General features: G+C 39.4%; 1 protein-coding gene across 3 annotated transcripts in view; it reads left to right on the top strand.

The window, feature by feature from the left end:
- LOC135086955 (sushi, von Willebrand factor type A, EGF and pentraxin domain-containing protein 1) overlaps window positions 1–24943 on the top strand; it is a 149317-nt gene that overhangs the window by 87397 nt on the left and 36977 nt on the right. For all 3 annotated transcript variants that reach the window (XM_063981792.1, XM_063981791.1, XM_063981790.1), the window contains exon 3: window positions 6887–7099. In XM_063981792.1, coding sequence (XP_063837862.1) covers window positions 6887–7099 — 213 coding nt within the window. The remainder of the gene's footprint in view (window positions 1–6886; window positions 7100–24943) is intronic.

The raw sequence follows: 24943 nt of genomic DNA, 5'->3' as shown, positions 1-24943 counted from the left end.
TCGTCCAGCGCATCCCTGCTGCCTTTATGATGTCATCGGTCCACCTTGTTGGACGTCCCACGCTGCGTTTTATCTGCGGTATTCTACCATACCTAGTGTATTTTAAGTATAGAGTCAACAAAAACACTGTTTGCTTCTAATTTAATTCAGTAGCATAACAGTCACGTCCCTCGCTCCGCTCAAACGCTTGCGAACACTTTCCGTCTTGCGCTTTCGGGGCGTGCCGTGGTCACGGACGTTGGCTCTCTGATTTAGGCTTGGAATTACAAAAAAATGTAGATTTTGGTTTCCTTCTTGAACTTGTTCAAACAACGATTTGTTGTGAGAAGTCGCGATGCGTATGCGTCGTCGTTATGTTTGCGGAATAAACCTCGTAAATGTAAAGAAAACATTATTTATTTTTGGTTTATTGCTAAAGAAGTAATCACAAAATAAATGAACTTAATAATGTAATTTTTTAACTTTACTTAAATTAATATTCGGATGCGTAAAGCTCACATGAGTCGACCATTAATTACTCTTAAAAGTTACAAATTACAACTTTATTTCGTATCACCCCAAAAGCTTACTATAGCTTTATCAGCTGTACTAAACGTAGATCCTCATTTGATCTTCTTCATCCATTATTCCTATGACCTTCATACTTCTTCCCATGAGTGCCTCAACCCTTCTGCTTAAGTGTAGCCTGTCACCCTCCTCATGCCAGCATCTTAGGACTCATCCCTACGGTAATCCAGTTTTGTAGAATACAGTGATGCTGGATCCCGTAAAACGCACTGTCATGTGCACAAACATATGTGATTGAGATTCGAATCAAATTAATTAAAAAATCGAATGAATCGGTTTTTGCAAATGCAAACGGGATGAACGTGTGAACGTTAATCTAAATTTATGTATAAAAGCAGAAACTGACTGACTCACTGACATATCAACGCACAGGCTAAACGGCTAAACGTAGGCACTTGAAATTTGGAAGGGACGTAGCTTAGGTACCGTAGAGGTGCACTAAGAAAGAAACTCCCGAAATTCCCACGGGAACGGGAATTAGCGGGAAAATCCTTTTGTATGAAAAATCTAAACCGCTTAAGTTAGACGCTTGAAATTTGGCATGCAGGTACCTTAGTAAACTTAAAGCTTAGTTACAACAGGATATTGCAAAATTCCCACGGGAACGGGAGTTAGCGGGAAAAAACATTTGTATGAAAAAATCTAAACCGCGTAAGATAGATGAAGGGGGTAAAACGGGATCCACGCGAACGAAGTCGGCGGTACCTACTGCTAAACGAGATGCTGAAAAAAACAGTTCCTGCAAAAAACGGAATGTCTCTGTATGAATAAGCCCTTATAGAGTAAATAAACGACAGCAATTAACAGCCATTTAATGTAATTACTCAACACAAAAGCTGCCAATAATCGCTTTATAAGGAAAACACGCTGTCATTCTCTTTGACATGGCCCACATCCCACGCCCACAGGGTGGGCCGACGTAGCATGTTTAGCAGCAAATCTACGAATGTAAAATGCAAAGCCCTACAATTTCCTTAACAACCGGCCATAACTGCATGCAATTTTGATGACGACAATTATCAAAGTAGCACGTAGTTGAGTGAAAGCAATTCTTGATATTTCCTTCGCCTTTGTCAATTCAAGCGGAATTAAAGCACATAATTGATACCAGTACTACGTTAAAGCACGGTTATTAGAAAATATTTTAGTTCCTCTCCTTTTTTGGTTTTTGGAAGCCAATGAACGAAAAATTTAGAAAAGCTCTCATAAAAATAAGCTCTCATTCAATTTTAACAGGAAAAACTGAAACGAAATATTTAATTAAGGTGTTTTCAAAACATGATATTTCTCTTTGAAAAATCCAGTCGACTTACATAGAAATAAAACCTGCAGTTCCTCTCTCGCAGTGACAAAGCGCATCTAACAAAATTCCAGGAATTATTAATCTTACTGCCTCGTTTTGTTCTCGCGTTGCAATCCGTTCGCATTACACTAAGGCTGGGTTGCACCATCTTACTTTAACTTTGACAAACGTCAAAAATCTGTCAAACTCCATACAAAATACACTGGTTATCGTTATAGTTACGGGGAAAGTTAGGTGGTGCAACTCAGCCTTAAAAAGGAACACGGGTGGTCCGATGTTCGAGATCCAATTATTAAATGCAATGATTTGAGCCAAATAATACAAGTTATTTGCTCGGCATATTAATTATTACGTAATAGTACCTACACCTGATTTGGTTAAAGCATTCATACCATTATAATAGCTCTTTAACAGTGAGTTTCATGAAAACTCATTTTACAGGAAATTTTTGTACTTTATTTAAACGGTAAATCAAAACATTAATACAGGATAATTATTAAAAAAAAATAAGACCGTTATAACTTATACAGAACCTATTTGTAAAATGATTTACAGCGAAATTTTTTTCTACAAAACTGCTTTAGCAATGAGGTTTTGATAATTAGTTTTTGCAAAACAAGAGAAATAAGCAAACACGCTAACCTAACACCCATTTCATAAATTTAGGCTGAGTTGCAGTATCTTAGATTCTTCTTATCTACTCGTATATTCTAAATCTTAGGTTTTAAACTTTAGTGTTCCATTTCATCTAAAATAGAGAAACACGGGTCTGAACGCGCCATGTTTTATATGAGTTACATCATGTACTTAAAGTACTTACGGCTTGACGTCGCATTGACGTTGAATGTCGTGTTGAGAAGACCCGTGTTTCTCTACTTTTTTAATTGTCAAAAATCTGTTTAGCTCCATACAAAAACACCGGTTATTGTTTATATGTAGTTACGTATAAAGTAAGCTGGTGCAACTCCTCCGCCTAAAGGTACTCGCACTTAACCAAGTTCTTGAAAACCTTTGCGCTGGTAAAAATGTTGACTACCTTCGCGTAATGTTGCGCTTAGACCACTGTCAGACGCAGTGGCTCGAGTGCCGTGCTCACTGGGTTACAGGTTCATATCCCACGAATGTGTAAGAACTACCCCTGCCACTAAGTAAACCTAACAGATTTATAACTTTTTTTGTTATTTGTTCACCCGTGCTTTGACACAATTTTATTCTAAACTGTCTAGTAGCATACAATTCTTTGCATAAATTACAATCATTATATTTATTTTGAGTTTATCTGTTAATCTAATGACCAAGCACTACATTGAGGCTCGATAATTATTTAGATAGAGCAACAAATTACTTTGTATCCGTCAATCAATTTTAAACCACACAGGCGGGCATTAATTACTGTAGAATAATAACGCAGTAGACAGTTAATCATTCGTATGGCATGCGTCGTTTAATCGCAAACGTATAATTTCGAATCGACAGTGGAACACACCGAAGGGATTAGAAGAACTAGCAAATCTGCGGGTAGGGCGATGTCCCGTTCAGCACGTGGTCTGCCCACGACTTGTAGGGTTGCCAGTCTGGAAGAATATACAGGATGGAATTTTGTAATCCCACCTGGAGGAAAAGTACACTTAATACTGTAGATATAAAATTTTGCACAAAGAAAACATTTTTTTATTTTTGAAAAGAAATAGAACTACATTCAGAGATTTCCAAAAATGTTCTTGCCCCTCCCAGGAATCGACCCAACTAAAATCTGTTAAAATTTACACCCTTAATTTTTATTGCATCGACCGTCAGGATTAAAGTATAAGAATAAAATCTCTCTAATCATTTTATAAATCAAATGAAAAGAAAACGATGAAATCTTAAATTATGTTATTTATTTCCAAAAAATGGTGTGATATTAAGGTAGTAAATTTTCGAAAATCCTTTGAATGCAGCTCTCTTTCTTTTAAAAAATAAAGGATTGTTTCCTTTGAGAATAATTTTGTACTTGAAAATTTTTTTGGGAATAATGTATTTTTTTCATCCAAGCTGGAGCAGCTGGTTTTGTAATTTTGATAACAATTTAGAGAAGCATTATTCAGGGTTACATAACAAAAAAAATTTTTGGAAAAAGTGAATAGGTATTTGTAGCAAAAGGAGTAAAAAGACCGTCACCGGGAGTAGATTTTTTATATTTTTTTTAAATGCCTATTATTTTGAAAATATGTTACATAGATTTTTTTTTATATTTTTCTGATAACCAGCATAACTTGCCTCAACACCCAGTTCCGGCTTGACGTTGCATTACGGGACACCCTGTATAGTCAATCAACTAACTCAACAAACAAGTGACTTCTAATTTGAAAAAGATTAGAAAAGAATTCTATCGCAGTTGACAGTTCCTTTAATTATTTCAATAGATTGGTGGTGTCCAACAATCAAACTGAATTTAGGGAATAAACGTTAAACGCTATAGAGCTTCATAACACCAAATCATCAATGACCCAACGTCTATTGCCCGTTTTCACCATCAATCCCTAATTTTAAAGTGACCCCTATGAAAACAAAATGCCTGTTATGTATCACCATAGGGGTCACTCACTCACATCAAAATTAGGGATTGATGGTGAAAACGGGCGTAAGTCACCGAGATCAATAAATATGTCACGTCCACCTGTCGTTGTGGCAGCCCTAGCTAACGGTGTCGCCAGTGATGTGCGCTCGATAACTGTCGATAATTGAATGCAAATTCGTCTGTCACGGTCACCGCGCTAACGGCACCGCACTACGCATCTCGCTTGTCGATGGACGAAGCGCCAGCAGACTGATTTAATAAAATTGTGACACATTTCGATTGATAGATAGATAGATAAACATAAAGTACACCACACAAAACAAAAGAAAGAAATACACAAAGTAGACGGCACCATTGGCCGGCAATACACGGACAGCTCGAGCAGTCAGTCAGTGATCAACATACACGGACCGCTCTTGCAGTCAAGAGTCAACAGCTTGAAGCTGCCAGTGATAACTGCTCAACAAATCACAAGCGCGCGCGCCGTGGAATGAAGAAAGTGGGCGGAGGTAACTGCGCGAGAGCTGTCGACAGCTCGAGCAGTCAGTGTATGGCTGGCGACTGCTTGACCGCACGATGAAAATTCACTTGTTGTCGACCGCCCGAATCAGTTACAACTGCTCGAGCGGTTCGTGTATGTGCGTCCATAGAACTCTGCAGTTCACTGTGCAGTCGCAACTTGAAGCTGTCGACCCTGACTGCTTCAAGCGGTCCGTGTATTGCCGGCCTAAATCGCTATAAAGCGATTTCTTCCCGACAACCAAAGGAAACGCCAATAACCAAGTTATTAGATACAATGCTGCAGTTGTTGTAAAATACTTGTAAGTTATCAAACCAATAGCCAAGCTATCAAAACTCCTGCCCCGAACTCTGAAAGAAACCAAACTACTTAACTGGATAACAAAAATGATTCTAAAGGTGAGTCTATGCTAGAGCCAAGCACCACGAACGCTCTACTATGTCCGAGGAGAGTGACGCCCGTATTCACAAACTATGCTTACTTAAGTGAAGCATCAAATCGAACTCACAGCGTTGAATAGAGCTCTGTGATTGGTTCGTGTGTCACCCTGTGGGTCCACGCGCACTGTGAGACCTCATAGTAATGTTTGTGAATACGGTCGTGATTGTTGTACTAGGCTAGTTTTCGTCGTATGTCCACATTTGACACCTTGAGTAGGGCGGCTTGCGCTCAGCTCGTGCTTTATAATCTTTTCGAACAGAAATCCACGAACTACTGGACTTGATGTTCCACTTTACCCACTTTATACTCCACTTTCTTGTACGTTTATTACTTTTCCTATGAATTTCCTGCATCACATATGTATATGGACAAAGGAAATGAATTTAATATAATGCCCTGAAAGCAATATTTTCCATTAAACGACTTATATTACAGATTCTGTTTAAAGCGCATTACAAATACTGCTATCTGCTTTATGAACGATTCCCTGAATTTAAGCATCATAACAAAATCATTCCTTGAATTCCAACTTGTTGTGCTCGTAATTGCGAATTTTCCTTTGCTAAGCAGCTTAGTAGAATCTGATAAGGCGTAATAACAAAATCGACGTTATTTTCAGATAAAATCGGCTAAGTGCCCACCCTCTTTTAAGCTTGAGGCAGTAACGCGATCTTTTCTAATTGCTACTTAGGACGGATTAAAATGTATATTGAGACGGGCTGTTAACCTGATCTACCTTAACAAGCCTACACACAAAATAAAAGACACAACCTTTTATAAACATAAAGCTTAATCCATAGATTGGGTAGTACGTAGGTAGGTGCCTAATAATAAACGACTTTGTCTTAATTCGAAAGGCACAAATAGGAATCACTTTGCATTAAGTATTGCTTCTGATAGTGTACATTATGGTTGAAAAATTGATGAAAAAATGTGCATAGAACATGTCGAAAATTCGACGTCTTATTCGGTCCGGCCAATAGATGAAGAAGATCTATAAATGATGGGTTATTGTTACGAGTGCATTGTTTTAAAGCTCTTTGTTACATTTGAAAAGGCTGATCACAATACGCTAGTAATCCTTTTTCCATTTGTAAATATGAGTAGTGACTCATACTCGTATGTACAAATGGAAAAAGTAATTACAAAACATTACTAGTGAGTAATGTTTTGTATAAAGATTACTATGTAGTTATTTTTGATAATGTTAGGCCCTCCAGCTAAATACCTAAGTATATGCTTTAGTTAGGAGTCCACCACCACAAAAGTCTATGGATCGAACTATTGAGCCTTGATTACGTAATCCAATGCCGACACCATCAAACGATGGTCACCAAAATTCGGTTTGATTTCGTAAATGCGAACATCAAGCCTCCGCAACCCGTTTGACCAGTGTGGGAAGTGTGAGAGTGTTGGCCAAATTCTCTATTTGCCTCAGTCTCCTGCAGTGGATTTGTCCTGATGAACGATTTTCTAAGCCACATTTTTGTTGCAGTCCTAAACGTGGCAGCCGGCAAGGCGCCCATGCAGGCGTCCACGGAAGACGGCGGGGTGCCCCAGAAGGCGCTGGATGGAAGCTCAGCCTCCACCTTCAGCCCTGAGACCTGCACCTTAACCAAGGCTGAGCGCGTGCCCTGGTGGTACGTGAACCTGCTGGAGCCTTATATGGTGCAGCTGGTCAGGCTGGACTTCGGGAAACCATGCTGCGGTAAGTCTTTGTCATTATCCTCAACTTTACCTTCACTGGTTGACCTAGACCCAAAGGACTTCTCTATGAAAGCTGGCATATCCACAAGCCGCCATTTTGTCGTTTTCTTTAAAGTTTCCACGCACGACAAAGGTGCTTGAGTTTCTTCCGCCATTTCTTCTCAGCATCAGCCTGTATGTTGACCCGAAGTGGTGGTAGGGCAAACTATATTTTTGGTCCTGAAAAGGGCTTAAGTACTGACTAAATGATTTGATTTAACGATGAAAATACGATGAGTATAATATGGATAGAAGGTTAAGACTGAAAAGCTTGATCGCTTATTGGTCACAGTGCGAAATAAATTAAAGAGGTTATGTTTAACTAGAGAATATATTGGAAATCTATCGCATAACAGTGAAGTAATCGGCAATGGCAATTAAAAAACAGAAAAAATGCATGTGGACGGAGAAATAAGTAAAAAAATAAGGTTTTAGAAAATGTAGGTTATGAAAATTTACTGAAACAGATATTGTCTCTGCCATCATTACTTTAGAAATTTTGTAATCAAAAATACTTGAAATTTTTGTCACATTTTATGACCATTTAAGTTCGGTGTCAATGTAAAATAGTCATATGAGTTTACCATAGTCCATCAGCGGACTATTCAAACTCTGCTAGCACTCAACACGTTTCATTAAGAACGAATTTACGTGAAACATTATTCAGGCAAGTCTGTGAATTCCAGTAAAACGCTTCCTTCGAGGGAAATGCAATTCAGCAGTAATATACGAGTATTACATTAAGGGAACCCACGGCTTACAGAATACCTGGAATGTCTATCAAATAGGTACGTTATTCACAAGAGCAATTTACCCGAATCTGACCACTTCGACATACATATATGTAATAGCAGGCCTGTTCATCTCCGCGAGTTTACATCGAAAACAAAACACGCACGATGGCTCACCTACAGGATACTATTCGACAAGGCCTCACATACGAGCGAACATTGACTCACGCACACGTATTCTTGTGTATGATGGAAGAAAATAAAGAAAATGGTGTACTAAATACTGCCTAAATAATAATAAAAACACAGAATGTACTTTTTTAAGTTGCCTCAAGACACTGAGAGGTAAATAAGTAGTTAATATTATTCATGATAATTCATGCTAAATCATGTATTTCCTCCGCCATTTTCCGCAGTTTGGCACCTCACGTCACATCATTTTACCGAAGTCAGCCCTATAGCTTCGGCGCAGTGCCGATCACTGACGTTTGTCAACAAAATGGTGCTTGACTCTTGAGACAGGCTAAATTACACCATATTGTTAATGACATTGAGCATACATTTTTTTAAATACCTTCCCGAAGTAAAACTTCTGTACGTAGTACTTATTATTATTCTGTGGTAATAGGTGCAACAAACTTTTGTATAAGGCTGTCCCAAAATTAGCGCGGCACACTGATATCAGAGGTAGATGAGCCTAAGATGCATCATTGTTTGATCTATTCACTTTTTAACATTACTAATATCAGTCATATTCAAAACTCATCAAACTGTTCTATGGACATTAATAACTCAAATTGGTACCTCAAAACTTATGAAACTTTTCTATGGCCATACTAGACTTATTCGATGCGTCTTAGACCCATCTACCTCCAGTGTCAGTGTATTAATTTTGTGACACCCTGTATACCCTGTGTCCCCTGTGGGGTTAGTCTCAACGGCCCCGGTGGATCTGCCCCGTCAACGGGGTGGATGGGAAAAAGTGTTTCAACGACCCCGGTAGTCATAGTCTTAGCGTTCAACGGGGTGGATGGAACACATCAAGTGTCAACCACCCCGGTATATCGTTTAACGGGGCGGATGGACCAAATCAAGTTTCAACCACCCCGGTATTTCACTAAACGTGACGGATAACACAGATCTAAAAGGTTCCACCTCGGTATTGCATACCGAAAATAAAACCTGTTAATTAAATAAAAAATAATAATCAATTTTATTGAACAGTCACTGTTTAAAAAATCTTCAGCATAAAAGTAAGTTTCATTGTCACAAAATATTATGGTAATAAACCTATAGATTACTTTTATAATCACAAATGCGCAATTGCATTAATCAGTCAATATTAATAACACTCTAATAGTCTAATGTGATAAAAAGTAACTCTAAAACTCCTCACTAACAAATAATAACAAGGAAATCTAAAATTGTTACATAACATAATTATTATTTAAGAATCACAGATACGTAGTTACATTAATCAGGTGTTGATTAACAATAGTACTTAAACTACTAATTAAATAAATCATTAATAACGAAAAAAAGTATTCTAAAATTGACATAAAAATATCATGGTAACAAATTATGATTATTAGTTTTAGAATCACAGATGCGCGTAGTTACTATAGGTTTATGACCATAATATTTTGTGACAATTAAACTTACTTTTATGCTGAAGATTTTTTAAACAGTGACTGTTAAATAAAATTGATTATTATTTACATATTATTTTTTTATTTAATTAACAGGTTTTATTTTGTAAAAGATTCCACCTCGGTATGCAATACCGAGGTGGAATCTTTTAGATCTGTTTCATCCGTCACGTTTAGTGAAATACCGGGGTGGTTGAAACTTGATTTGATCCATCCGCCCCGTTAAACGATATACCGGGGTGGTTGACACTTGATGTGTTCCATCCACCCCGTTGAACGCTAAGACTATGACTACCGGGGTCGTTGAAACACTTTTTCCCATCCACCCCGTTGACGGGGCTGATCCACCGGGGCCGTTGGGACTAACCCCCCCTGTGACGGCGGATACTGAAGTCCTTTGATGGAGTTGTAGGAGATTGGGATAGGAACGGGATGGGATACCTTCGATTGAGCAGACTCCACAGGACGGTCCAAGCTTGGTTCTTCTTTCACTTTCACAAACACTTGAATTTTTATTGAGATGAGTTTAGCGCGCGATTTGAGTTTATTTGAATTGGTTTATTTTGGATACTTATTTAGTATTAACGCCCAGATAGGTAGGCGAAGCGGCGCGTTGCGATGCGAGAGCGAGACTGAAGGTGGGAGGGAGAGGATAGGAAAAGGACTGTCAGAATGAGTGATAGAATAGTGTGACATGAGTTTGAAATGTATGAGGTTTTAATGCTGGCGCGTACAACTCCCCCGGCCTAGAGGTCTTCCTCTAGATTGAGTAGCGTTTGTAAAAAAAAAAAGTTAAAAACGTAAAAAAACATGCGTTAGAGAGAACTAAACGAGTTAAATTAGCGTTAAAGTTGTGTTAAATTAAAGTTAAGGTTAAAATAAAGTTAAGAACATTATTTGAGTTACTGTAAAGGAAGAGGACAAACTCTAACTACAGGCCGAACATAAGTACCGGTTGCAGTGCGAATCTTTAAGGTGCGAATGATTTTGTCCTTTCCGGGATATACTTCCACAACCACACCCAATGGCCAACAAAGAGGATGTGCATTGTCATCTTTTATAACAACAACAGAGCCCACATCTATCGGTTTGGTCACCGTATTCCACTTTTCACGGCGTTGTAGAGAAGTTAAATACTCCTGACTCCAGCGACGCCAAAAGCTTTGCACTAATTTATTGACTAACTGATAACGCGTTAACCGATTGTCAGAAATATCAGAGACATTCTCTACTGGTAAGAATTTCAGTGGAGTTATATTGAGAAAGTGATTGGGAGTGAGAGCGGATATATCAGATGGGTCAGAGCTAAGAACACACAATGGTCTACTATTCAATAAGCCTTCTATTTGTACAAGTACAGTGTTGAACTCTTCGTATGTTAACACTTGAAGACCAATAACTTTATAAAGATGCGTTTTTACATAACGAACATTTATCTCTGTGATGCCGTTAAAGTGCGGACCATATGGTGGACTATGAAGAAACTTAATGCGTTGTTCAGCCAAATGTGAACTTAAATAATTTTTGTGAGAGTCAGATTCCAAAAGAGCGTAAATTTCGTCAAGCTTGCGTTTAGCGCCAATGAAGTTAGTACCTCCGTCGCTATATATCATGGAAACGGGGCCTCTTCTACAAATGAATCGACGAAAAGCGGCGAGAAATAGATCAGAGCTTAAGTCTGAAACTAACTCTATGTGTAGAGCCTTAGTTGTAAGACAGCAAAATAAACAAATATAAGCCTTCTGGCTTTTAACACCTCTGCGGCGAATGTGAGTAATAAAGAAGGGACCTGCATAATCGACCGATGTATACACAAAGGCTTTAGCTTCTGAAACGCGAAATGATGGCAAGTCGCCCATAAGAGGGTTTGTAGATTTAGGGTTTAAACGAAAACAGATATTGCATTGATGCACTCTTTGACGTACTAAGTTACGTGCGGAAAGTATCCAAAATTTCTGTCTAAGCAGACTGAGTAGAAGTGAAGGACCAGTATGTAAATTACATACATGAAAGTAATCAACTAAAAGTTGAGTGAAGCGATGTTTAGGCGATAGAATGATTGGATGCTTTTGTCCATAGTTGAGTTGAGAGTGAGTGAGTCGACCTCCGACACGAAGTATATTATCAGAGTCAATGAAAGGGTTAAGTTTAAGAAGCGATTTGTTAAAGGGTTTATTATTTTTAATTGCGTGCATATCTTGAGTAAAAAATAGTGCCTGTATATGGCGTACTAAATAGAGTTCAGCGAGTTCTAAATCAGAGGATGTAACCACTCCGTTTGAACGTAGTATTTTAGCGAAGCGTAACACGTACACAGTAGCGCGTAATAATTTTGGGTACGTGGAAATGCGATCAATTAATCGATCGAAAAAGTGAGAGTTCGATTGAGAGTTTGTCTCTGAAACAAGAGCGATAGTTTTCTCTTCCAGTCGAACACTGTTAGATGAAACTTGAAATGGCTCGATAGGCCATTGCGAGATTGGCTGAGCTGTCCATTGAGGAGAGTGAAACCAATTTAATTGATTTAATAATGCTTTAGGAGTTACAGGTCGCGATATTACATCTGCAGGATTTTCATTTCCATTAACATGATACCAAATTTTGGCGTTGAGTTTCGAATTAATTTCAGTAATTCTATTCGCAACAAATGTGTGAAATTTGTACGCGGGAGAATGTATCCACGTGAGAGTGACAGTCGAGTCCGAAAATGCGTAAATTGAGTTAACAGGATAACGATTCTCTATACTATCGCGAACCGATAACAAAAGATTTGTTAAGAGCAGCGCTGCGCACAGTTCAAGCCGCGCAAGAGATATTTTCTTTAAAGGCGCGACGCGCGATTTGGATGCGATAAGAAAGACTTCACCGGGTGAATCTGCATCAGAGCTCACGCGCACATAAACTACAGCTCCGTAGCATACTTCGCTGGCGTCCGCGAAGCCCATGATAGTGACGTGACAACCCGCGGTGATTCCTATATGACGAGATATTTTTAATTGCGATAAATAGTTAATCTCACTATCAAACCGATTCCATTTATTTTTTATTGAGTCTGGAACTGGCTGATCCCATTCAAGTTCGCGCTGCCAGCATTCTTGAATTAAAAGTTTGAGAAACGCTGTCACAGGGCCTAGCAAACCCAAAGGGTCGAATAATCTAGCGGTTGCGGAGAGAATCGTGCGTTTGGTGCATTGGTCAGAGTTAGTAGAGTTAATTTTGTAAAGAAAAACGTCATCATTAGGAAGCCACTGCATGCCTATGATTTTTGTCGTAATTTCTGAGTCAGTGTCAAAATCGACGAGCTGTGGATTTTTATGCGAATCGGGAATCTTATTTATAAGCTCAGGGTTGTTCGAGATCCACTTAACCATTTTAAAACCCCGGCCATGAACATCTTAACCATTTGATGGTAAGATTGTTCAGCTTTTTCTAACCCGTCCATCGATGAGACATAATCGTCCATATACATACAGGATTGAGCTTCAGACGCGGCGATAGGATAATTCGCGCGCTCGTCCTCAGCGAGTTGGCGAACGACACGCATAGCGAGGTAAGGCGAGCTAGAAACGCCAAAAGAAACCCTATTGTATTGATAAGTATCAATCGGTGATTCAGGATCAAATCGAAATAATATGCGTTGAAACGGGTGGTGATTTTGATCAAGCTTCACACAGAAATACATCTTTTCAATATCAGCAGATAAAGCGACTGAGAAAATGCGTAAGTTAATTAAAAGATCAAAAATATTACTTTGTAAGTTTGGGCCAGTGTAAAGAACATCATTTAACGACTTTCCAGAGGTTGTTTTACAACTTGCATCTAAAACGACTCGAGTTTTTGAAGTGAGTTTATCTGGTCGGTATACTGCATGATGAGGTATATAATAATTTGGAGTATTTTCCTCTGAATTCGATGCGTTTTCGACTTTTGACAGAAAACCGCGATCGATACAGTCTTGAATATTTTCATTATAGTTAGTGCGTAAGCCCGGAGTTGAGTCTAACTTTTTCTCTAAGTTATAGAAGCGACGCCTAGCAGTAAAGTAAGAATCGCCGAGTTCTGATGGGTCGAGTTTAAATGGCAAAGAAACGGTATACGTCCCAGAGTCGTCGCGAGAATGAGTTGATTGGAAAATGTTTTCACATATTTCGTCGTCAGGGCTGATGTGTCTCTTAGTAGGTACACTTTCAAGCTCCCAAAAGCGTTGCGTGAGTGATTCTAATGAGTGCGAGTCTACATTGCAAAAGAATGCTTTATTATCATTGCGTGAATGAGCTGAGTAACACTGAGCGCGTCCCATAGCGAGATATCCGAGCGTGGTTTCGATAGCGATGACAGAGGATTGCGGTGAAGTTATTTTATTACTACCTAAAAGAAGCGGGAATATCTCATTGCCTAACAAACAATCGATTTCAGCAGGGATATCGAAGCTGTCATCAGCCATAGGAAGACCTTGTAAATGTGATAACTGGGTTATGTCAACCTTTACATTAGGTAAATAATCGGTTATTGTATCAATGACGCGTGCGTTAATAGTGTATTTACACCTGGGATCAAAGCGTGAGGCAATTGTGAAAGATACATATCCTAGCGACACACTTTCAGACTGACCTATGCCCTTAATAGTGGTAGGTAGCGGATTGACTTTTAAGTTCAGTCGCGCACAACATTTATTTGTGATAAAGTTGATCATCGAACCTGTGTCTAGAAACACGCGTAATTTTTGACACGTCTTATTATTGTCATAAGTATACACTGACGCGGTGGGTAATAAGACCGTGGTACTAGATTCATCAGCGATCGACGGCGTGACTGCAGAGAGAGATACATTGTTGGTTGGCATCGATTGCAACGGCGGCGTGACCGGACCGGGCGCGGACATGGACGCGTCGGTCGGCGAAAGCGTCGCGCTGCAAGTCAGCTGTTGTGACGTCATAGGTCTATTCACGTTAAAGTTATCTATATGAATAAGAGTGTGATGTTTCCGTTGGCAAACTGAGCAACGATTTTGAGATTTGCAATATTTAACATTATGAAAGCCTAAACAATTGAGGCAAAAGTTACATTTTTTCACTAGAGAGTAGCGAGTTGGCGCATTTTTCGAGCGAAAATAACTGCATTTGAACAGGGCATGTTCAGGTTCCGTCTTACAAAGTTGACAATTCTTGCGTACAGCGGATGGAGTGTATGAGCCTTGCGAATTCGGTTGAGATTGGAAGTAATGTTGATTGGGTTTTACTCCAAAAGCTGTATTAGAAACAAACGACTGTGTCGGTTTCGAGTTTTTAGACTGCGATGCGAAATTCGTTTTATTATTAACGTACGGCTTATTCTGCGTAAAACATAAGCGTAAAGTATGGATTTTATTCTGTTCTTTTATAAAAGTCTTGAGATCATTAAACGTAGGCATTTTTACGTGCTTAATGGATTGTTCAAATAAATTTAGAGTGTCTTTGTCTAATTTACTGAGAGCAATATGAGTCAAAATGAAATCGGAAAGGTCATCAATCTGTAAACGTCGTAAGGCACCTTCAGCTGAGCAATACTGTTCCAAAAATTCATCTAAAGATTGCGATTTGAAGTTTATTAATTGTTCCAAATACATAGAGGCTTGTACTCTTATGTCTTGGTATTTTTCTAATAGGTTGTTCCAAATTATGTAATAGTTCTCACCAGTAGGTGGAATACCCGAGCAAATTGTAAGTGCTTTTCCGGAAAGTTTTCCTATAAGGTATTGAGCCTTTTCACCTGGAGACAAACCAGTGTTCTCATGAATAAGCGTTTTAAAATTTTGGTAGAAAACGGGCCACTTGGAAGGGGCTCCGTCGAAAGAGACTAGTTCTAAAGGCGGTAATTTTTTTACGAAATCCTGTTTGCGACGCTCTGTGTTGGCCTTTAGTTGTGCGATGGAGCTTTGCACCGAAAGGATGTTACAGTACAAATCGTCAAACAAGTTGAGTGCGGCAAATGTAGGTTTGAGTTCCTCATCATTTTTCATATAACACAAATTAAGTTCGTCAATAGTATCAAGAAAATCCGATCTTGTTTTTTCAATCGAATGCATGCGAGACATGAAAATTTGTTCAATCTGAGGGTCGGAGACCTTTAGGCTGAGGTCGTATAATTCCTGAACCCTCTGAAAAAGCGCTTCTTTTTTAGCTTCAAGCAAATTAATTTTGCGTTTTACTCCCTCCATTGTATTGTAGGTGAGCAAACACACGCACGAGAGCTAGCGTTAAAAAATGAGTTGAGTTGTGCGTATTTATTTATAATCCAGTAGGAAAATAAAATGCGTAGCGTATGTAAGCGAATTTGAAATTGAATTGAAATAAAATTTTAAAAGATTGAATTTAAAAAATACACGTGTTTACAAACAACGAGTTGACGTTTGAGCGAATAGTAATTTCTAGAATGTGTCAAATGTCAAACGAATCGAACTTTCCAGAAAGAATGTGTCAAACGAGCGAATTTTCTAGAATTTTCTAGAGAGTTGTCAAAATGACGGATGCGTGAAAATGTGTAGTTGTGATTTTCTGTAAGTGTAAAGGATAGGAAATGAACCATGCGGCTCGGTAGGACCAGAAAGGAGTTGTAGGAGATTGGGATAGGAACGGGATGGGATACCTTCGATTGAGCAGACTCCACAGGACGGTCCAAGCTTGGTTCTTCTTTCACTTTCACAAACACTTGAATTTTTATTGAGATGAGTTTAGCGCGCGATTTGAGTTTATTTGAATTGGTTTATTTTGGATACTTATTTAGTATTAACGCCCAGATAGGTAGGCGAAGCGGCGCGTTGCGATGCGAGAGCGAGACTGAAGGTGGGAGGGAGAGGATAGGAAAAGGACTGTCAGAATGAGTGATAGAATAGTGTGACATGAGTTTGAAATGTATGAGGTTTTAATGCTGGCGCGTACAGTAGGCCTATTTGACATGTTCTGTAAATCACAGCTTCCATCTCGATTCTGAATGTTTGTTTGACTGGAAACACTGATCTTGTGTGGTTTTCAGCGCTCTTAACTCTGCTCTAAATGTTACAGAACTCTTTACGTTTTTTTTTTTCCTTTTCTTAAGGCAAATGGCAGATTTATGTTACGCATGTTTTTATGCATAACAAGGCAGGTATTTGACCGCAATCGCACCTGGTGTTAAGTGAGCAGTCTAGGTTGGATAGCCCTGTAAGTGCCTATATGCTCTCGCCTAAAAAGGCCCGGAAAGTGTTCAGAAAAGAAAGCAGCAGGCAGCGAATTCCAGTCCCTAGCTGTTCGCATTATAAAAGAGTTATCGAACCGCGTAGTGCGAGCTGATGGAATGTCGACAATATAGGGATGGTAACTACGCTAACCGTCTGGTTCCCCGGTGATGGTTGATATTTGTTACACCATCTAAATATAACTCAAAGGTAACTGACTGACTGACTGACTGACTGACATAGTGATCTATCAACGCACAGCCCAAACCACTGGACGGATCGGGCTGAAATTTGGCATGCAGGTAGATGTTATGACGTAGGCATCCGCTAAGAAAGGATTTTACGAAAATCCACCCCTAAGGGGGTAAAACGGGATCCACGCGTACGAAGTCGCTGGCGGCGGCCGCTAGTTACTCAATATAAATGCAATTTACGGTAACAATACAGTGGTATCTTATAACACGGTGACAGAGGCTATATCGCAACAAAACTGTCCAGTCTGATCTGCTCATAGTTTCCAAATTACAACACTGCATGCACATTTGAATCACATTATTTCACCTCCAAATCGTCCTAATGACTAAATAATGACGTCATTCGAAGGAAACAACATGACTAATCTATAAGGACTGAGTCTAAATTGCAGTTGCTTCAAAGGAAACCCATTGTTTTTGACTTACCATCCGTGACCAGCGTGGAGAGCTACAGAATTAGTACTTGTACTTATTATCTACGTATTTTTAAATTATTTTGAGTAATACCAGCCGCTGGGGTAGAAAAGTTCTGGAATGGCGACCACGAGCCGCCAGACGTAGTGTCAGGCCTCCCTCCTAGGCGGACCGACGACCTGATGAAGGTCGCGAGAAATACCTGGATTCGGGCTGTACAGAACCCGTCTTTATGAAAATCTTTGGGGAGGCCTTTTTCCAGCAGTAGACGTCATTTTGACTGTTTTCTCTAATTTATCTGTCACTCTTAACTATGTACTTACTTACCTTGCTCCCACCGTGTTCACCTTAAGTGTCCAGTCAACTATGAACTCTATAAAAGAAGAAAAATTAAGCTTTTAAAATATTTAGAAATAATCGGAATTACACATTTAGGTTTTTTATTACCATGAAGTGCCGATAAAACAACAGTCCGATGTGTAGTTTTCAAGGTAACAAATAAATGTGAAAGCGTACAGAAGATAATAAAAAATGTATACGCCAATATTAATCTTGAAATTGACCTTATCATATTTTTTATAGATGCAATTAGGATAAAAATGTATGGAAAATTGTAATTTTTTTCAATACACTTGAATATATCAATAGGTATTAATAATGTCTAGGTCACCAATTAAATGCTGGATACGATCATATTAATTTCTACATTTCAGATAACTAGTCTCTGCCCACGACTTTATCTGCGTGAATTTATGTTTGATACCTAGGTTAGGTGACTGGGATACTTCTACTCTTCTCGCTCACGCATACGAGCATTCTGTTAAGAGTAAATGAGACACAGATATATAGTCCATCTTTTGAGACTTTTGCATTGGTGACTATTTGTTATTGTCACCCATAATAGCAACTGAATGTGAGTGAAAGAAATAGAAGTACGAAAATACGTACATCGTCATGCTTCTGCAACAGATTAGTAGTGTATGGTGTTATGTATGGTTCCGCTATGGCCGCTGGAGTGGCCTCCGCTGGTGGATGATGATTACCTCCCTCTTACCACCCTACCGTATATTGAGACTTTATTTAGAAAGCTTTCCAATATTTTTAATCAGCACCATTTTACCTTATGATTTCTTTAGTGCGTGCGCGCACGAAAGACAGGAATCACAGGAATGGGGATGATCCCAGGAATTCTTTTCACACTGAAGCCTTTCAAGTATTAGGAAAGCGTCAAAGAGAGCGACATGGGATCATTGTTTCCTATCTTTGATGTAATGGGACACCGTGGTTTGGATGCTAATCACGTCAAGAACATTTAATCATTCAATAAAATATTACTAATTATTCCCTACCTCTACATGCAAAACCCTAATTAGAAACATTAACGGGATTCTAACCAAAATATTCCCAACCTGAGAAGCATTTCTGGGAACAGCACATCTTTAGATGTCTCACGTAAAGCTCACACATATTCACGTCCCCTCTGGTAATATTGAACAAACTAGGAAATTTCAGAGTACAGCACAAAGCCCCCTTCCTACATCGGGGAACCAGACGCAGGTTAGCGTACCATCCCTATATTGTTGACATTCCACCAGCTCGCACTAAGCGTTTCGATGACTCTTTTATAATGCGAACAGCTAGGGACTGGGATTCACTGCCTGCTGCTGTCTTTCCCGAAGACTATAGACGGATATAATCCGGGCCTTTTCAAGGCGAGAGTGAATAGGCACCAGGGCAGTTATGTACCATCCTAGACCGCATCCCACTTAACACCAGGTGCGATTGTGATCAAATAACTGCCTTGTTATGCATTAAAAAAAATCCTTTTTATGAAGCTCATAGTAAGCGACCACGTCTCAGATCTATAAGCCATCACTGGCAACACACACTGGTCAAAGGCTTTTGTCTTGAGACACTGCGGTATTTCGGACGTGAGAACATCGCGCGAAGCTTGAGGTGCCTGGATGCGGGCGGCGCAGGACCGGTCTTTGTGGAAATAATTGGGGGAGGCCTTTGTCCAGCAGTGGACATAATTCGGCTGAAACGAACAGCTCAAATCTCGCTAAAGCCCTGAGCTAAAGGCAATTGTTACCGCATCACCACTTTATTCCAAGTCATCGAACTAGGCCTCTTAGAAAATTGCACAAGTACCTACAATAACCTAAACGCGAGAAAATTCCATTCCGGCATACTTTACAAAATTGTCGGAAAGTGTCGAACGGTAATCTCTGAAATTACCGCAAACAGTCAAACCCGCTAATAAAAATGCAGTGAAGCATCGCAGACAGCTTTCCATGATATTAATAGCATCTAAAATATAGTTAACTAAGGAGCAGTGAGGTTGAAGTGGAGATTGGCCGTTTTGTTACTTCAAGAACTATACAAATAACAGAAAAGTATAGAACAGTGAATTTTTCACCTTAAGCCCATGCATTCATGGCCATGTGATGGTAGCGAAATGACCGTACCACATAATTTGACTTTAAGGGTGTATTCAACCAAACAAGAGTAAATAATAATCTCAAAATAAACTTGTCATTTTGACATATTTCCTATACTGAAACTGTCAATGTGCCAGTTATACCATCAGTTATTCTCGGATAAAAGTTTGGCCGAATCATTCGCACTTCGCTCTGCCTTGGTGGAAATCATAGAGACACAGAGAGATGCCAACTAATGCGCTGAGTTCGAAACTCAGTGTCGCGTTAGAAATTCACACACACAAAGAAATCAAAATATATGCTCATTATCCACTGCGGTACCAGTACTCAACGTTCGTATAATGTTTTGTACTACGCAAGCAATGTAAACTGTTTACATTATGACGTCGCTGCTGTCATCATTGCTTTCACGAGCAATGTGTTCTGTTTTTGGGCATATTGCTGCGACACCGGCCCCGCCCCCTTGTCACATCTCCCTTTAGTTTCTGTGATCTGTGGTGGATACCGGGCCTCAGCGGCCCTACTGCCGTGACTCCATTGTGCTCAAACCCTCAGCGCCATTACAAGCGCTTGCAGACAAACCGCTCGATCTCAAATAAGTACCTACGAGTGAAAGTCGGACTGAACAAGAAAGTGAGTTTCCGACATCGAGACGTTACTACAGTGTGCACTCGTACCTTTGTTCTGCACGGCTGACAATACTGGAGACTGGTGATAAGTCCAAACATACTCACATTGGGTAATACTCACTTGGAATATGCCCGTGAGTTATTCTTACACCTTCATAAAAAAGTATAGATCGTTTCATCCACGAAGACGCTCCCCACTATTTTTTGGTCGAGGGAAGCGCGAGGTGCGAGGAGTTTGACCCGAGTAATCCGTCATATTGTATGTGCGTGTGCACTCATGGATGATGTAGCGTGTACCGATAACACTCAAACATTAGCGGAAGAATGGTGGGGCGCGTCTTCGTGGATAAACATCCGCATAGTTACAACCGGTATAATTTTACTAAATCGAATGATATATAAAACACATGCAAATAAGTAGGTATTTGTCCCGTGCGGGGATCGAACTCACGGCCCCTGGCGTAATACCGTAAACCCAGTCTCAAGTTCTCAACCAAAACCTGCTGTTTACCGTATGTTAAAGGCTTTATTTGTTGCGGTTTTAATTTGAAACGAATATCATAAGTGTAACCTCAGTCCGTTCTCGTTTTCGCCATTGACATTCTATGATTTTATAGAACGGCTTTTAAATGGCTCATTAAAGAATTAATTATGGGCTATAAATACGGTACAGTATGGCTAACGGCGCATAAATCCGGAAACCTAATCAATTATTAGAAAATCTGTGCTAATCGAGAACTGTATTTTATATTATCGATGATTTTTACGATTGTGGAGTCGTGAACTTTGTTCTAGTTTGATGCTCGCTCAGTATTTTTGGTGGACTCTCCGATGATGACATACTTAGTGCAGATTCGATTCCTACTAAATTAAAAGTCCACTATTGCATACCATGGCAACCTATAATTAAGGCAGCACTTAGATTAAGTCAAAAACGTTGTAAAGATTGTTTTAGTGTATGTCTTTGTACAGTAAACGTAACTATTTCAAATCATGCCGCGCCAACATTCGTTTAAAACTTCATTCGTTTCGCTCGTTCTAATCAACCAATAGCAACGCTCGATTCCTACGAGCATATCGATGGGAGTCGATCCTGATTGGCTGAAAAAACGAGTGTGATGGCCGTCCTCGTCGCGAGCTGCAGCGTTTAAATTGCTGTTGCAAATATTTTCAATTTCGCTAGATTTAGACTGTATTTCCGTCTGAGAAGTGTTGTGGTGTGTTCTGGGTGAATTATCTCTGTGCCCCATCGTTTGCACCTGAATCCGAAGACTACCAGCTGGGATCCGACCTGCGCGTGAAAACCGCGTGGCTGCAGACCGCACTCGCTAGATTTCAAAAGAGGATCAGAAGAAACCACCCTGTCCACTCGTACGTGGAAGAAAAGCCTGCTCCCACCGGTAAGTGGTTGTTTATTGGTGGTGGGCGAGCGAACCGCGATTCGTAAATTTGTTGGCAGGGCTCCTTTCAGGGGTTCTGACCCAGAGTGCTGCAATCGGCCTGTTCCGGCAGGGCCATTGACTGCACATCTTTATGGTGCCGAAACCCGGGACAGGTGGCTCCTGATCTAATTTTGATATCTAAAATCCGACCCGTAAACATAGCTGGTATTTTTTGGGAATTTTCCGTAATATTTCTACCTAATATTTACCGTAAAATCATACAAATAATAACTCGTAACGTTGCTCAAGACATTAGGTTCAATTTACAATACATTTCTAACATTATATCATCGAAATCGTGAACTTGCAATTTTATTAATATTTTCGGGTAGTGAAAACTTCTAGCGCATTCCATAAAATTATTCGTCCATTTTGTACTTTGAGTTCATTCGTTCCATTTAAAATATTCACTCGTTACGTTAACGTTTCACTCACTCAGACGTCAAATTGTATGGTTCATTTCATTCGTTCCTTTGTAACTCACTCAACAGCTGTCAACAAACAATCTGTTGTCAGTTTTATTCGTTTATTTGCAACATTAATTTATGCACTCGCTTATTCGTGTTTCAGTTTATTTCGTATTCTGATTTGACCACTTGTTGTTTTGTCGCGGATCATAGGTACAAACATAAACTTTGTCTTGTATTTATAATTTATTCGGCTGTGACAACAACACAAGTGTTACTCGTTTGTTTATATTACAGATCATACTTAAGCAAAGTGTTTAGTATAATTTATTCGGCTGTAATATCGACAATTATTCGTTTCACACTCCAATTAATCGATATTTATTCGTCTTTCAAACGTTTCTTTAGTCGGTTCCTTCACCTGCGTGAAGCGAAATACCTACAAGTTGTGACGTAAAATACGCCAGCTGTTGCGACTTGCAGATACCTACTCTGCAGTTGTTTACGTTCTTATCGGTACGCATCACTCGCTCGAAGCGTAATCGTTTTATTTAATTCGAGCTTTCTATTTAACGTGGTTTGGTAGTAAATCACACGTATTTAATTGTTGTTGATACAAGTAGTTAAACTTGTAATCATGTCTTACAAACCGAAGCGTCCTACTCGCAGACTTAGCCAAGTTAGCAAATCTAAATCGAAACCTAGTTCAGAGTATACGATACACGATTTACCGTCATTACGTCGTAAGCGTACTATCGCTTTGAACCGTATGTTGAAGGCATTAGAGGTCGGTATTTCAACACAAACCGAATCAGATGATAGTTTATGCGATCTTTTTCTTTCTTATTGCGATGACGTTGAAAATATAAGGTCAGACTTTGAACTCGCACACTATTCAATACTTGAATTATTGAACTCGTCTAGTGATGATGATGAACAGTGTGACGATGACGACATTCGAACGCGTTTTGATGATGCTTACTTCAAAGTTATGTCAATAGCAAAACAATTGCAAAAGGCAGAAGCAAACGTCATGAGAAGTCATTCTAAGGCAGAGTCTTCATCATCTAGATCTCATATAAAGCTACCTAAAATTCAATTACCTACCTTTTCAGGTAATATAAAATTATGGCCTGAATATTTCAATACGTTTAACGCGTTGATCCATGACTGTCATTCCCTTACCGATGTGGAGAAATTTCAATATTTAGTGTCAACATTAACCGACGATCCACTGCTGCTTATTCGCAAATTTCCTATAACAGGTGATTATTACTCGGATGCGTACGCGGCCTTAGTCGCCCGTTATCAACATAAACGTGAATTATCTTTCACCTGCTGGAAAGATATTTTAAACGTTTCTTTCAAATTTAATAACGCAACTGAGTTTCGTCGATCGTTAGATTGCATTGACGAAAACTTAAGCATCTTACGTAAGCAAGATCTTCCTGTTCATAATTGGGACTTTATCCTCGTTTATCACATTTTATCTAAATTAGACTCAAAACTGCGTCGTGAATTCGAAGAAAAATACGTCAACACGGAGATTCCTGAGTATTTACAACTAAAGGACTTTTTACATTCAAAGTGTGAATCATTATTGCGTGATAGTCATTTCTCTGATAGTTCAAAACCCATTAACTCGGCCAAAGATACACGTTTAACATCAAAGCCGACTTTTAATAATTATTCAAAGCGCGCCAATGTGACTCATACTTTATTAACGAATAACTCTAACCGGAGTCAAAGTGAAACGTCTGAAAATAATAACAAACCGGTTTTGAAGTGCACATTGTGTTCTGATTGTCATTCAATAACACGTTGTAAATCGTTTCTCGCTAAATCCGTAGACGACCGTATGTCATACACAACAGAGGCGAAATTGTGTTACAACTGTCTCAAGTCGTCCCATCAATTAAGGGATTGTAAATCTATTTTTCGTTGTTTAAAATGTAAACATAAACATCACACGTTATTGCATAGGGAACGTACGGACAAACCTGGTGTTGACAAAGGCTCCACTGACTCTCAATCGGTTTCTCTGTTTGTTAAAGGAGAGAATTCAAAACCTTCAATAAATAACTTAAATACGACTGTATTGTTGGCTACGGCGATAATACAAATACAAGACTCGGACGGTAATTATCATTCTATTCGCGCATTATTCGATACCGGTAGCCAAAACAATTTTATTACCCAAAAGGCAGTTGGTTTCTTGAAACTTAATCCAGTTTCATTTACAACTAATATAAACGGTTTGGGAGGTGTAGCGGCTGACGTCACCAGCATTGTTCGCTGTTCGGTTGCGTCAAATAATCGCCCGTTATTCGATTTAGATATGCACGTTATAACCCACATCTGTGGTGAGCAACCTTTAGCTAAACTCAACACGTCGGGTTGGACTCATATTAATGCGTTACCGTTAGCCGATCCAGGTTTTGACATCCCTGGACCTATCGATGTTTTGCTCGGCGCAGACGTTTTTGCTGAGTCGCTTCTTTCTCAGCGTATAAAGGGCGATAATTCAAATCAGCCACTAGCAATTAATTCGGTCTTTGGTTGGCTTCTGTTAGGTAGAACGCCACTTGTAACCTCATCTTTGGTACAAGTCTCTTCGAGGGCTGACAGCGAGTTAGCCTCGATCGTA

This window comes from Ostrinia nubilalis, chromosome Z (genome assembly GCF_963855985.1).
Source record: "Ostrinia nubilalis chromosome Z, ilOstNubi1.1, whole genome shotgun sequence".
In the NCBI taxonomy this organism is placed as follows: Eukaryota; Metazoa; Arthropoda; class Insecta; order Lepidoptera; family Crambidae; genus Ostrinia; species Ostrinia nubilalis.
This window is presented reverse-complemented; position numbering and strand designations above follow the sequence as displayed.